Genomic DNA, 14882 nt, shown 5'->3' with positions numbered 1-14882 from the left:
AACAGCACGCTCAAGTAATTTGGAGAGAAAGGGAAGGAGGGAGATGGGTCGGTAATTAGAGAGGGACAAGTAGGGTCGAGTGAAGGCTTCCTAAGGAGAGGTGTGACCACAGCATGTTTAAAGGCAGCAGGGACAGTCGCAGTGGAAAGTGAGAGGTTGAGAATGTGACAGATAAAAGGAGTAAGAGCAGGAGAGATGGCATTAAGAAGGTGGGTGGGAATGGGATCAGAGGAACAGGTGGTACATTTTGAGGAAGAAAGGAGAAGTGTAGTTTCCTCAATAGTAACTTCAGGAAAGGAGGAATTGAATCAGCAAGGTGTATGGGTTTGGGTTGTTATGAGGTCTTTCTCCCTATTTTTAATGTCATATTTTTGAGAAATAGTTCTTTAGAAATTAGACTTGGTTCCTTCAATTGTGCAAGAAAAGTATATTGTTCACATTGATACCATTGGCATATTTAGATAGGTTCTACTCAATTGATGCTATATTGATCCGGAAGGTTGTAGTTGTGGAATAATATGAAGACATACTACCCTATCTTTATTTGATAAGTATTAGTGTACATCATAAGCAAGCAGTCAAATATTAATTATGTCCTTAATCACAGACATGTATGAGATGATAATGTTTGCTTTATCTTTACCTTGTAACAAAAACATTTCGTGTTAAAATCTTTGCATTAGCGTTGCCATAAGATAAAATTCAAGTCAGAACCAAAAGCAGCCTTTCATGATTTCTTTTAATGGCAGAGTTTTTAATAACTTTTTCTAGCCTAGAATTTATAATCAGTGAAGTAACTACATGACTTAATGGCATATCTTTCTGATTGCATACAGCAGATTCTTTGTAGCTGATAAACTCCACAATTTCCACACACTTCTTTTATTCTGTTAGATTAATGGCACAGTCACAGAAAATATGTCCTTGTCAGATGCAAAGACATTAATAGAACGCTCAAAGGGCAAGTTGAAAATGGTGGTTCAAAGAGATGAGCGAGGAACTCTGCTAAATGTCCCAGATCTTGATGACAGCCTCCACTCTGCTAATGCATCAGAAAGAGATGGTGAGTACAGGATCTTTTAACAAGAAAATAGTAATGAAGTATAAATTTGAATTTAAAGTCCCTAAAAGCAGGTTTTGTTTTGTTTGTTGTCATTTGCACAATTTTATCTGTATTGAAAGATACAGAAATGTTTACTATAGAAGCATATGCTGTCATAAATTTCATTCCCACATCTAGATTTGGACTAAGCCAGTCTGCAGTGTTTGAACTGCTGTACATATTCTAGATTTGCACAGTTGACAGACTTTGTGTTTATAAAGCATACAGGATTCCTCTTGTCATGACACACATCTGTCTTTGTCTGTCTTAAAGAAAACTAATATATCAATGGTTTTTAATTGCTAATTCAGAGTACATTGATAATTTAAGTGAATGCTAACAACTAAAGATTTTATTTTGCAGGTAAATAATATAATGGTATGTGGAATCCTATTATCAGTCAGATTTTGTAGCCATCCTTGAACAAGTTGCCCTGATTTAATACTAAAAATACAGAAATTGTGCTATTTGTGCGAGAGGGTTTTTTTTTTGTTTGTGTGAATCTGGCAGTTTTTCTTAGCACCTGTTTTCCACTCTTCATAGGTCACATCATCATTTTAGTATAACCATTTCATAAAACAATCACAACTTTTATTTAACAGACATTTCAGAAATTCAGTCGCTGGCATCCGATCATTCTAACCGGTCACATGACAGGCCCCGTCGCAACCGTTCACAGTCTCCTGATCAGAGATCAGAGCCTTCAGACCATTCCAGACATTCTCCACAGCAGCCCAGCAATGGCAGGTGACATCATTTTGAGTTTTTAGTTTGCTTTTATATTTTTATTTATTTCTAATGTCATACTACTCTCATGATCTGTATGAATCTGTGCTTAAAAGAACACTTACGGATTATAAAGCAGTTTATTCTTTTTTTTTTCTGTAATAGTCTGATTTGTGATTTAAATAAAATATGCACAGTTTTCTTTGCCCATATAACAAGTGTCTTCATAGTGTTTTATTACAAGATACAATTAATAAGTATTTACATTGCCTCTATTAGAGATGTGCTTTTATTTCAAACAAAATAAGAAATTTAAGCTAATTTGAAAACAGAATTGTTTTCAGCTTAGTCAAGAGCCAGGTTTAGCCGCTTGCCATGAAGAAAAGGTCCTTCCCTTGCGCAGTGCTAGTGCCATATTTCAAACTGGCACTATCTCTGCCCCCCTCATTGGAGTTTTGAGACACCACTTATGAGTTAAGATTGTGGGTCTGGAGGGGTACTGGAGGATGCTCAGTGACACAGGCTGAGTGAGTCCCATGGGACGGATGTTTCTTTTTTTATTTTCCCCCCCTATTTATTTTGTAGTTATTTTGTTCAAATAAGACAAAATGAAATAAATCACAAATGAAATACAGAGAACAGAAGGAAAAAAACTTGATGTGCTCACCAATACTAGAAATGTAATAGTCTATTCTGAATGTTTAGTGTGGGTATGTGGGAAGATAGTGAAATCTAAGACTGAAAACTGAGGAAATGTAAGTAGAGCTGATAAGTATGGTGCTGCATTATACCCGATACAAACTATCAAAGGACAAAAATAATTTTATAAATTTGATATTAATGCTGGTGGTTTTAGTTTTGAAACTGCAAACAAAACTACAACTGTTGCTGTACAGAATTTGTCTCTCCTCACATGCTAATTTGTGGCTCACTGAGGACCTCACATGTCACAATGAGGTATTAGAATTTTTTCGGACTGCTAATCAGCAATGTTCACTTATAAACAAAGCTACAGATATGTTTTGGGACAAAAGTTTAGATGCCAATGCAGATGAGTTATTTATAGAATTGCAGTTAGGAAAAGCCATTCTAGTTAATTTAATAAATTAAGACTATTTTTTAAAAATATGTAGTTCTGCAGGAATATTCATCAAGTCATACGGAGAAAGTTAAACAGCTTTAATCCCCTTAACTTTTGTATTTAGTGTTCTATTTAAAACATTTGTTTGATTCACTAAGGGATCCAAAGGATCCTGAGAGGTATTTGGTGTGGAAGATACTTATGTATGGAACCAAGTCACTTGTTAGTGAGTTTGTTTTTTTAATTGAGTTTTTAGTTACTTATCTATTTAATCTGCTTCCTTTATGAAAAGATTCACCCAAGGCAGTTTTCAGCAGGTATAGCCTGACATAAAACTTAGTTTTGTTAATAGCATAATAATAGTTAAATGACCAAATATAAGCATAAATACAACGAATGAAGTAAACATGGAAACAGGCAAATTGAATACTAATAAAAGGAATAACCTAGGATAAATGAATTGAATCCAAGACTAACTCCATTCTATTTGAGGGAATATAATAAGTTTATAGATGGGTTCCCTTTCCAAGTAACCAGTTTTTTGTCTACTACTCAAACAGCAAATTAATTACTTTTGGGTGTGGGAGTTTTTTTTTTTTTTTTTAACTGCTTTTGACCTACTTGAAAGCAGTGTGAAGCTGTCTGCTTACTGCAGTTGGTAATTCCCTACCTCTTGTTTTTTATTTGGTCTTGGCCAGCAGAAGAACCAGTCAGTAGCCAGCAGCACTTTAGCCAATTCCTGCAGTGATAGTGGAAGAGTGCCAGAGAAGTGTGTGGAAGGAGAGTAAAAGGAAATGCAAATGATTAAGGGTTGGGACTACAGAGAGGAGAAAGCAAGATTGTGGGTCTGAGAGGGCTAGCAACTCTATATAGTCCAGGGCTACTAAACCCTCATTTCCCCTACACCCTCCATTCCACCTATGGAAACTAACTTACCTTATAGGCATATTTTAGACGTAATAGGTGGATTTTAACAAAATTATACCTGTCTTGTTGGTAAAATTGTTAGGGCTTGATCTACTAAACTTTTTCTCCATAGGCATAGATTTATTTATAAAAGTTAAAACATTTGATTACTTAAGTCAGAAGGTAGTCTTTTCTGTTACTTACTGAAAGTACATTATAACACTGGATCTAGAGTTAAGTCACCTGTAATTTAGACCAGAGGTTCTCTGCCCATTCCCTAAGGCATACCCAACCAGTTGGGTTTCCAGGATATCTGTAATGGTTATGCATGAAGTAGATCTGAATGCACTACCCCCAATGTAGGGAGATCTATTTCATCTATATTCAGTGTGGAAGTCCTGAAAACCTGTCTGGCTGGGTGTGCTCAGAGGCCTAGGTTGAGAACCTTTGATCTAAACTGTCTCTGAAGCTTTATAAAGTAGATTTCTTAAGGATACGTATGAATTGCAAGTCACATGAGAGAATTGTAGAAAATTGAGTATCATTAAACTGGTGTTCTCTGTTTTGTTGTGAACTAAATGCAATTATCTTGACATAGCACAGATGATGGAAACAGAGAGCACAGTCACAACACACGTCAAATTTTATAATTTCCCAATGACATGTCTTTTTTGGTGACCATTCTCAACCAAGGACCATTCTGGAATGGTACTGAATGGGTCCTTATGTTCAGCCAGTAAAAGTTGCCATTGTATCATAATGGATTCACTCCTCCACAGAGGCAGTGAACACTTGCTACAGCATCCCCTGCTGCAACTGGCCAAGGAGTTGAATTCAGGTGCCCTCCATAGCAGTGCATACCCTCTGGGCTGGCCCTTGTGACCTGAGTTTGTTTTTGAACAGTGCATTGAGAGAAATTTCTGAAGTTTCCAAAAACATAGCTGTTTCAGTAGATAGAGCACAAGAGAATTATTATCAACTCTACAAAGAGACTTGCCACACTGCATTACTTTGGTCATTATACAAATTTTAATTTTAAGAAGTGGCTGTAGTTTAGCTGCAAGTTTCCTAACTGCTGACCAGCATGGGCTCGAGTATTCTAACGCAGCTGCATAAAGATCAGCTTATGAACTGGTTGGACTTGCAGAATTCATCAAGCGCCTAGAAGCATATATTTTAACTACTTTTGATCAGTAGAAGAGCATGTTGAATAGTCAGCTGGCAGGATTGGCTATACAGTGCTTTTATTAGTGGTAGGAGGATAATTACATGTTTATGTAAATTAAGCAGAAATGACTCAGGATGGAGCATGTTCAAAGCTTTTGGGCATGTCTGAATCTTCCCCCTAAATTTTAGAATTGTAGGCAGCAGGCACATAGCCAGACCTCAGTTTTGGTGGGCCTGAGGCCAAAGTGTGTGTGTGTGGGAGGGGCATATCTTGCCCCTGCTGGAACCCCATGTACCTGGGCTGGTGAGGGTTCCCAGGCCCCACCAGCAGAAGCCTACCTCCAGCGCTGTTTGTTGCCATGCCTGCCCTGCTCCTCCCCCTCCCCCGCAGCGCATGCTTGGTTTTAATGAAATTGCGCATGTGGAAAGCCTCGCACATACTCAATTTCACTAAAATTAAGCATATGTGCAGAGGTAGGAAGCAGGCGGCAGCGCAGTGGCGAACAGTGCTGGAGAAAGGCTGCTGCTGACGGGGCTTGGGGACCTCTGCCAACCAAACCAGCAGATCTAAATTAAATTTTGCGGGGCCAGGTGTCCAAGCCCCCCCCTCTCCCCCGTGGCTACAGCACAGATAGAAATTTCAAATTTATAGTCAAAGACATATTCACTTAGCTGTTGAATGCTGCCATTATGTAGTATGCCTTTAATATATTTTTCATACTTTGACATTAAAATCATTATATATTATTTTCTGTAATGACTAGAAAATGTCTAGAAAATGTAATACATTTTGTGCCGAATGGGAAACTAAAGAGAATGTCTGAAGAAAATGAAATGGTGTTTTGAAGGGACAGGATCTTTACTATGTAATGTTTTAATAGTTTATCTTTTGTTTTAAGTATTTCAAGTTTAATATAGGTTAGGTTTTCTCTTTATGAGAATCGGTGGCTTTTCACTCACAAAACACATGACACATTGTGGTGTAGAAATTTTAGAAGCTGTATTCTATAGAAAATTGGATTTTTTTTTAATATTATGTTTCATTGGACTAATCTTCTTTTTGTAATGTTCCTCCAATAAAAATCTCAAACGTCAAAGAATTTAAACTAAACAAATTGAAAGTGATTTAAGGTTATCATTGAATACTGTTTTAACATTCAAGCTTTTTTTTTTTCATATTAACAAATGTTTAATGTGAGTCAAAATTGAAGTTAAGGCAAATGCATTCTTGAGTGGTTATAAGTAAAATAATTTTAGAAATGCTTAAGCTAGAAATAAAATATAGGGCTAATTTTACAAAGCCGTGCTAGCAATTCAGGCACAGCAAATGCGACAAAGCCCATAGGAGCAGAATGGGGTTTGTCGCATTTTCCGCACTGGAATTGCTTGCGCGGCTTTGTAAAAGGACCCCTTAATTTAAAAATATTACCTGATTTTATACTCGTATTACACATGGTATTGAATAACATTTCCCTAATATAAATGAATGGGTAGTTTGTTGAACCATGAAAATGAAAATCTAGTTGTTGCCAATCCATTGTCATAAGAGTGGTTCCACCCATGTTTATAAATACACTAGTTTTATCTTACAGTGCAGACTTATTCCCAGTAGACTTTAAAATAAATATCTTGCTTTCCAAAAGCTTCCTGTAATTCATTTGTATAAAATGCACCCTAGCCATAACTTTAAAAAGTTTTTGTATGCAATTGTAGATTGTATTTTAAGCTAACACAACCGGAATGTTTCATACATGTACATTGTAGACATAGGAAATGATGACCAATCAAGACCACAAGGCCCATCTAGCCTGTTTATTTCAGAATTGTGGAAACTACCATCTCCAGAGCTACACTTTCACATTTTTATACCTTAAGAAATCACTAATCACGTACTTGAATTTGTGTTGCTATTCTAACCACTTCCATCCTTTCTGTAAAGGAATGTTTTCTTAAGTTAGTTCTGAGTCTGCATTCTTTGAAGACAGTATTGATGCCATTATTCTTTGAACTTTGTCTTGGGGATAGTTAAATGCCACTCATATAACGCCTCTTCCTTTTTTTATGGCATACATTTTTAGGTCCTTAAACCTCATTTCTTAGGTCTTGTAGTGCAAAATACACCATTTAGGTATTTTTCTCTGCCTGTTAGAGGTTATGGCCACAGTCTAAGATAAGATTTCTTTTGTGATTTGTAGAAAGATGTTATCACTGTCATCACTGCCTGGTTACATTGTATTGTTATCTTGAAGTCAACCTGATATCTTTCTCCTATTTTGTGCACATCACTGCCTTACCGATTTGCTATGACCTCTTGATCTCTCGTACTCTCCACCTGCTTGCCCTAACTGAAACTTGGCTTTACCCTGAAGACTCTGCTTCAGTCGCGGCCCTATACCATGGAGGTTATCTTTTCTTCCATACCCCTCACCCGGTTGGCCGCAGAGGTGGTGTCGAGCTACTACTTTCACCCTCTTGTAGATTTCAGCCTCTTCCACCTCAGTCTCACTGTTTTTCTTCCTTCAAAGTCCACTCCATCCGACTATTTGCTCCTCTGCCTGTCCGAGTAGCAGTCATTTATCGACCCCCTGATAAGTCCCTTTCTTCCTTTCTCACTGACTTTGATGCCTGGCTTTCCTTCTTTCTTGAACCTTCATCTCCTTCCCTCATTCTTGGGGATTCTAACATTCATGCTAATAATCCCTCTGACTCTTATGCTTCTCAGTTTCTTGCTTTAACATCCTCTTTCAGTCTTCAACTGTGCTCCACTGCTCCCACTCACCAGAATGGCCACTGTCTTGATCTTATCTTCTTCTCAAACTGCTCACTCTCCAGTTTCTGTGCCTCAACTCTCTTCCCCTTTCTGACCATCATCTGATAACTTTCACACTTAAACACCCTCCTCCCCAGTCCCGTCCAATATTAACCAATACATTTAGGAATCTTCAGGCTATTGACCCTTCTACTCTGTCCTCCAGTTTTCAAATCTCTTCTCTACCACTATGTTTTCCAAGTCTGTCAATGAGGCTGTCTCTTCCTATAATACTATTCTCTCCTCTGCTCTGGATACTCTCGATCCTCCCATTCCCCATTCTATAAAACGTACCAAACCCCAGCCTTGGCTGACCTCTAGAATCCGCTACCTACGTTCCTGTGTTCGCTTTGCCGAATGCCTTTGTCTGAAATCCCGTGCCCATTCTGACTTCATACATTTCAAATTCTTGCTGACCTCCTTCCAGTCTGCTCTTTTATTTGCCAAACAGGACTATTACATCCAGTTGACAAATTCTCTTGGTTCAAACCCTCGACGTCTCTTTGCCACACTGAACTCTCTCTTCAAAGTGCCTTCACCTCCAACCCACCCCCCTTCGCTTTCCCCCTAGACTCTGGCTGAGTACTTTCATGGTAAGGTTCACAAGATTAAACTTGAATTCTTAACCAGGTCACCTCCACCTCTCCTTCCCTTAGTCCATTCTCTCAACCCTCCAACCCCTGCCTCCTTTTCTTCCTTTTCTAAAATCACTGAAGAGGAAACTACACATCTTATTTCCTCCTTGAAACTAATTGCCTGTTCCTCTGATCCTATTCCCACCCATCTACTTAACACTATCTCTTCTACTGTCATCCCTTTTATCTGTCATATCCTCAATCTTTCACTGTCCACTGCAACTGTTCCTGATGCCTTCAAACATGCTGTAGGCACACCACTCCTTAAAAAAACCTTCATTGGACCCTACCTGTCCTTCCAACTATCACCCCCATCTCCCTCCTTGCTTTCCTATCCAAGATACTTGAACGTGCTGTTCACCGCCGTTGCCTTGACTTTCTTTCATCTCAAGCTATTCTTGATCCACTTCAATCTGGCTTTTGCCCCCTTCATTCAACTGAAACAGCGCTTGCTAAAGTCTACAATGATCTGTTCCTGGCCAGATCTAAAGGTCTCTATTCTGTCCTCATCCTTCTCGATCTATCTGCTGCTTTTGACACTGTTGATCACAGCCTACTCCTTGATACGCGGTCCTCACTTGGATTTCAGGGCTCTGTTCTTTCCTGGCTTTCTTCTTCTCTCTCCCAGTGTACCTTTAGTGTATACTCTAGTGGATCCTCCTCTACTTCTATCCCATTGTCAGTTTGTGTACCTCAGGGATCTGTCCTGGGACCTCTTCTTTTCTCCATCTATACTTCTTCCCTTGGCACTCTGATCTCATCCAATGGTTTTCAGTATCATCATTACGCTGATGACTCCCAGATCTACCTCTCCACACCAGAAATCTCAGCCGAAATCCAGGCCAAAGTATCAGCCTGCCTGTCTGACATTGCTGCCTGGATGTCTCAGCGCCATCTGAAACTAAACATGACCAAGACTGAGCTTCTTATCTTTCCCCCTAAACCAACCTCTCCTCCTCCCCCATTCTCTATTTCTGTGGATAACACTCTCATCCTTTGTCTCATCAGCTCCGTAACCTTGGGGTCATCTTCGACTCCTCCCTCTCCTTCTCTGCACATATTCAGCAGACTGCTAAAACCTGTCATTTTTCTCTATAATATCACCAAAATTCGCCCTTTCCTTTCTGAGCACATTACCAGAACCCTCATCCACACCCTTATCACCTCTCGCTTAGACTATTGCAACTTGCTTCTCACAGGTCTCCCACTTAGCCATCTTTCTCCTCTTCAATCTGTTCAAAATTCTGCTGCACGACTAATATTCCGCCTCTGCCGTTATGCTCATATTAGCCCTCTCCTCAAGTCATTTCACTGGCTTCCTATCCGTTTCCGCATACAGTTCAAACTCCTCTTATTGACCTATAAGTGCATTCACTCTGCAGCTCCTCAGTACCTCTCCACTCTCATCTCTCCCTACATTCCTCCCCGAGAACTCTGTTCATTGGGTAAATCTCTCTTATCTGCACCCTTCTTCTCCACTCCTAACTCCAGACTCTGTTCCTTTTATCTTGCTGCACCATATGCCTGGAATAGACTTCCTGAGCCAGTACGTCAAGCTCCATCTCTGGCCGTCTTCAAATCTAAGCTAAAAGCCCACCTTTTTGATGCTGTTTTTAACTCCTAACTCTTATTCACTTGTTCAGAACCCTTACTTTATCATCCTCACTTTAATATTCCCTTATATCTTGTTTGTCCTGTTTGTCCTAATTAGATTGTAAGCTCTGTCGAGCAGGGACTGTCTTTTCATGTTAAAGTGTACAGCGCTGCATACATCTAGTAGCGCTTTAGAAATGATAAGTAGTAGTAATATCTTGGATTTTTTAACTCCAAATATATAAATTTGCATGTTTGATTTTTTTTTTTTGTATTAAATTTTAGTTGGATGGTTGATAAGTATATATGAGAATGGAATAGACATCGTAACATTCACAGAAAAAAAGTGTTTTATGAACAACTTGAGAATCTGAGGGGTCCCTTTACTAAGGTGTGGGAGGGCTAATGTACGGGTAGTGCGCACCAAATCGGCACTACCGCTGGGCTAGCGCGTGCATCCGATGGTATCCCACGGTAGAAAATAATTTTATATTTTCTATCACAGGGGCATTCCTGGTGGCAAATAGGTATTGGCATGCGCTGCATGGATACTTCGGGTAGTGCATGAGCCCTTACCTCTTAAGTCAGTGGGTGGGGGTAAGGGGTCAGGCTGTAAATAGACGCATGTTAGTTTTAATTTCAGCGCACGCCCATTTCCCAACCTATTAAGAAAAAGCCCTTTTTCCTAGCTGTGGTTAAAAAAAAAATGGCCTAGCACATGCTCAAAACACACACCCACACTACAGCAACTTTTTACCGTGGCTTAGTAAAAGGACCCCTGAGTGCACAAAGTTATGGTGCCATATGGGGTACATCTCAGAATATTGAGGGAGCTTGGAGAGATTGGCCAAGGTTTCGGTATTTATTCTCTCCCAGCCTGCTTCCGGTCGGCCGTGGAAAGATAATGGCAGTTTGAAGATATGCACAAAGATAAGTGCTTTTAATTTAAGAACTTGAGAGATTAAATACAGACACTAACGGAGGTTTTTTTAGCCTATGATGACAGCTAGAACTCATACTTAAGAGCTCTTAAGCTGGAAAGTAGGAGTCTGTTGAGGCTTTTCCTCTGTTACAACACACAGTATATGTATGGTTCATTGATAGGATTTAAAGTGATAGTATGTGCAATAGAAGGATCCTTAAGTAGTGCTCATTTATATGTAGTAGGTATTCACAACTAGGACAGACAGGAAGCTACCAGTGGCCAGAAAAGCGGAGGCAGAGACTTTCAGGTGGACAGGGATAGGATTGTTCCTACAAGTCCTGGGCTTGTAAGAGGGGTTGGAACTGGTCACACAGGAGCTGGATGATAGCCCTGTCAAACTGGTACCTAGTGAAGCATTGAGCATTGGTGAGCTCCAGGAAACTGGAGCAGGGCCTAAATACCTGTAGGGGTATCTCCTGTGGTGTCTCTCCTCCAAACCCTCTTCCACCTCCATCAAACCATGCACCAGCAGTGCATACAGTTCAGCCATTATCAAACACCATAGGTGCAACTGACTTATCCCAAACTAAGGACTGTGTGCACCTTCACCCACTGCACCTAGTAGTGTAGTGAATTCCTTCAGCTACAGACAACACCTATCGCTCACTCTCCCACCACCACCAGCAAACAGCAGTGCCGTAGCGAGGGCTAATGACACCCGGGGCGGGTCGCCGCTGTGCCCCCTCCCGGGAGCAGCACGGCGCGACCCCCCCCCCCGCTCTGCGGTGCACGCCCCTCCCCCCCGGATCGCATTCTTACCTGCGGGAGGGCCGATCCACCCCGCGTGCACGTCACTCGGAGCTGCGTCGGCCCCGCTGGTTCCCTGCTCTCTCTGTGCCCCGGAACAGGATGTAACCTATTCCGGGGCAGAGGGAGCAGGGAACCAGCGGGGCCGGCACCCCCCGAGCGCGTGCACCCGAGGCGAACTGCCCCCCCCGCCCCCCCTTCCTACGCCACTGGCAAACAGTCCTGACACTCAGACACAGCAGCAATCACTCAGCCTCCTAACACCAGCACTCAATCTTTACACACAGGCGCAATACATCACTTGCGCTCATCCCACCAACAAACAGTCCTCACACACACACAGCAGCAGCACACGGCACATTATATTGACCAGTGATTGAGTAGTGTGATCTGATCATTTGATTTTGGAAATTTCCGGAAGCAGGCACAGTTGCAGTGCCAAAACACCAGTATGGTTTTGTAGCCTAGGTGTCTGTGTTGGTGGGCATTGAGGATTGTCTGAGTGACAGTGGCCGCCAATGAATGTTTTGAGTTAAGTGCCTTTTCTTGATTTTGGATCGCTTTTGTGATTAAATTTAGAAGTGAGGTTTTGCACCCTTTTTTGTAAGATTTTTGCAAGATTCTTTGATTATAATAAATGTGAAGTTGTATGTTGGCTAGCTACAGGGAGTAAATGATTGAGTGACAGTGACCTTAAAGTTGGAGGGCTTGGAAGGAGATGTCCCATAAGAGTCTCCGAAAACTAGCTGTGGATCTGTTTGTACTTTGATAGTACTCTGACTCTCCCTTGTTTTTGTTAATATTGTGATTGCTTTAGAGGATTGGGCAGTGTTCCGTTTCCAGTTTTGTCTTTTTGTTAGAATGGCCGCCTGGTAGAGGTGGTGGGGACAAAAACTGGGACAGAATAACAAAACAATTGTGGGAAAGAGAGGATCCTTATATAGAAAGACATACTGAGCCAAATCGACAAGTTAGTGATAAATCGCCTGGACCGGATAGCATACACCCCAGGATACTGAAAGAACTCGAACATGAAATTGCTGATCTGCTGTTAGTGATCTATATCCTGTTAAAATCATCCATAATACCTGAAGATTTGAGGGTGGACAATGTAATGCCGATTTTTAAAACGAGTTCTGGGATATTACAGACTGGTAAGCTTGACTTCAGTGCCAGGCAAACCATTCTGAATGAAATTACAGAACATATAGACAAACATGGTTTAATGGGACAGAGACAGCATGGATTCAGCCACGGGAAGTCTTGCATCACCAATTTGCTTCATTTCTTTGAAAGTTTGAATAAACACATTGATAAAGGTGAGCAGGTTGATGTAGTATATCTAGATTTTCAGAAAACTTTTGTCAAAATTCCTCATGAGAGACTCCAGAGAAAATTAAAATGTCCTGGGATAGGATGCAGTGTCCTGCTGTGAATTAGGAATTGGTTATTGGACAGAAAATGGAAAGTAGGGTTAAATGGCTTTTTTCTCAATGGAGGAGGGTGAATAGTGGCGTGCCTGTACTGTACTGGAACCAGTGCTATTTAACATATTTATAAATGATTTGGAAATTGGAACAATGAGTGAGGTGATTAAATTTGCAGGTAACACAAAACTTAGGTACAAACTTAGATTGTGAGTCCTCCTGGGACAGAGAAATATCTAGAGTACCTGAATGTAACTTACCTTGAGCTACTACTAAAAAAAAGTGTGAGCAAAATCTAAATAAATATTCAAAGTTGTCAAAACAAATGCAGATTGTGAAAAATTATAGGAAGACCTTAAGAAGCTGGAAGACTGGGCATCCAAATGGTTTAATGTGGACAAATGCAAAGTGATGCCCATTAGGAATGATAATCCAAATTGTAGTTACCTGATGCTAGGGTCCACCTTAGAATCAGCACTCAAGAAAAAGATCTAGGCGTCGTAGAAATACACAGAAATTTTCTTCACAGTGTACAGCAGCAGCAGCCAAAAAAGCAAACAGGATTCTAGGAATTATTAGGAAAAGGATGCAAAATAAGACCAAGAATATTATAAAGCCTCTGTATTGCTCCATGGTGCGACCTCGCCTTGAGTATAAACTTCCTGAACCCGTACGCCAAGCCCCCTCCTTACCCATCTTCAAATCTTTACTCAAAGCCCACCTCTTCAATGTTGCTTTCGGCACCTAACCTTTATACCTATTCAGGAAATCTAGATTGCCCCTATTTGTCTGACTGTACATTTGTCCTTTAGATTGTAAGCTCCTTGAGCAGGGACCGTCCTTCTATGTTAAACTGTACAGCGCTGCGTAACCCTAGTAGCGCTTTAGAAATGTTAAGTAGAAGTAGTATTGCATTTGATTGTGGTCGCTGTATCTCAAAAAAGATATAGTGTAATTGGAAAAGATTCAAAGAAGAGCGACCAAAATGATAAAGGGGATGGATCTCCTCCCATATGAGGAAAGGTTAAAGAGGTTAGGGCTCTTCAGCTTTGGAAAAGAGACGGCTGAGGGGGGATATGATTGAGGTCTACAAAATGCCGAGTGGTTTAGAATGGGTAACAGTGGAATTTTTTTCACTTTTTTCAAAGAATATAAAGACAGGGGACACTTAAATTACGTGGAAATAATTTTAAAACAAATAGGAAGAAATATTTTTTTCACTCAATAGTTAAGCTCTGGAACTTGTTGCAAGAGGATGTGGTATCTAGGTTTAAAAAAAGATTTGGACAAGTTCCTCCATAGTCTGTTATTGAGATGGACATGGGGGAAGCCACTGCTTGCTCTGGGATTGGTAGCATGGAATGTTGGTACTAATTGGGTTTCTGCTAGGCACTTGTGACCTGGGTTGGCCACTGTTGGAAGCAGGATATTGTGCTAGATGGACCTTTGATCTGACCCAGTATGTCTCTTATATTCTTGGAAAGAGCATGGAATCAAAGCATAATGAATTGACTTTCACATTTTAAAAGGGGCATACAGTTAGATTCAACACTTACTCTGGTTCCCCAAATCCAAGCAGCCTCCAAGAGCTGCTTCTACTATTTGAGACAACTATGCTGCCTCTTTCCTTAAATTGTGAAAGCAAATCTTATCCCAGTTGTGCATGCTATGATTTATTTATTTATTCATTTATTTATAGCACTT

The 14882-nt window shown here is 40.4% G+C and overlaps 1 protein-coding gene across 1 annotated transcript in view; it reads left to right on the top strand.

Annotated features, from left to right (window-relative positions):
• The window catches only part of TJP1 (tight junction protein 1), a 232339-nt gene that overhangs the window by 59968 nt on the left and 157489 nt on the right, over nucleotides 1-14882 (top strand). The window contains exons 6-7 of the mRNA XM_030191641.1: nucleotides 895-1063; nucleotides 1705-1849. Coding sequence (XP_030047501.1) covers nucleotides 895-1063; nucleotides 1705-1849 — 314 coding nt within the window. The remainder of the gene's footprint in view (nucleotides 1-894; nucleotides 1064-1704; nucleotides 1850-14882) is intronic.

This window comes from Microcaecilia unicolor, chromosome 1, assembly GCF_901765095.1.
Source record: "Microcaecilia unicolor chromosome 1, aMicUni1.1, whole genome shotgun sequence".
Classification (NCBI taxonomy): domain Eukaryota; kingdom Metazoa; phylum Chordata; class Amphibia; order Gymnophiona; family Siphonopidae; genus Microcaecilia; species Microcaecilia unicolor.
The sequence above is the reverse complement of the archived record's forward strand: the minus strand, read 5'-3'. Positions and strand labels throughout refer to the sequence as shown.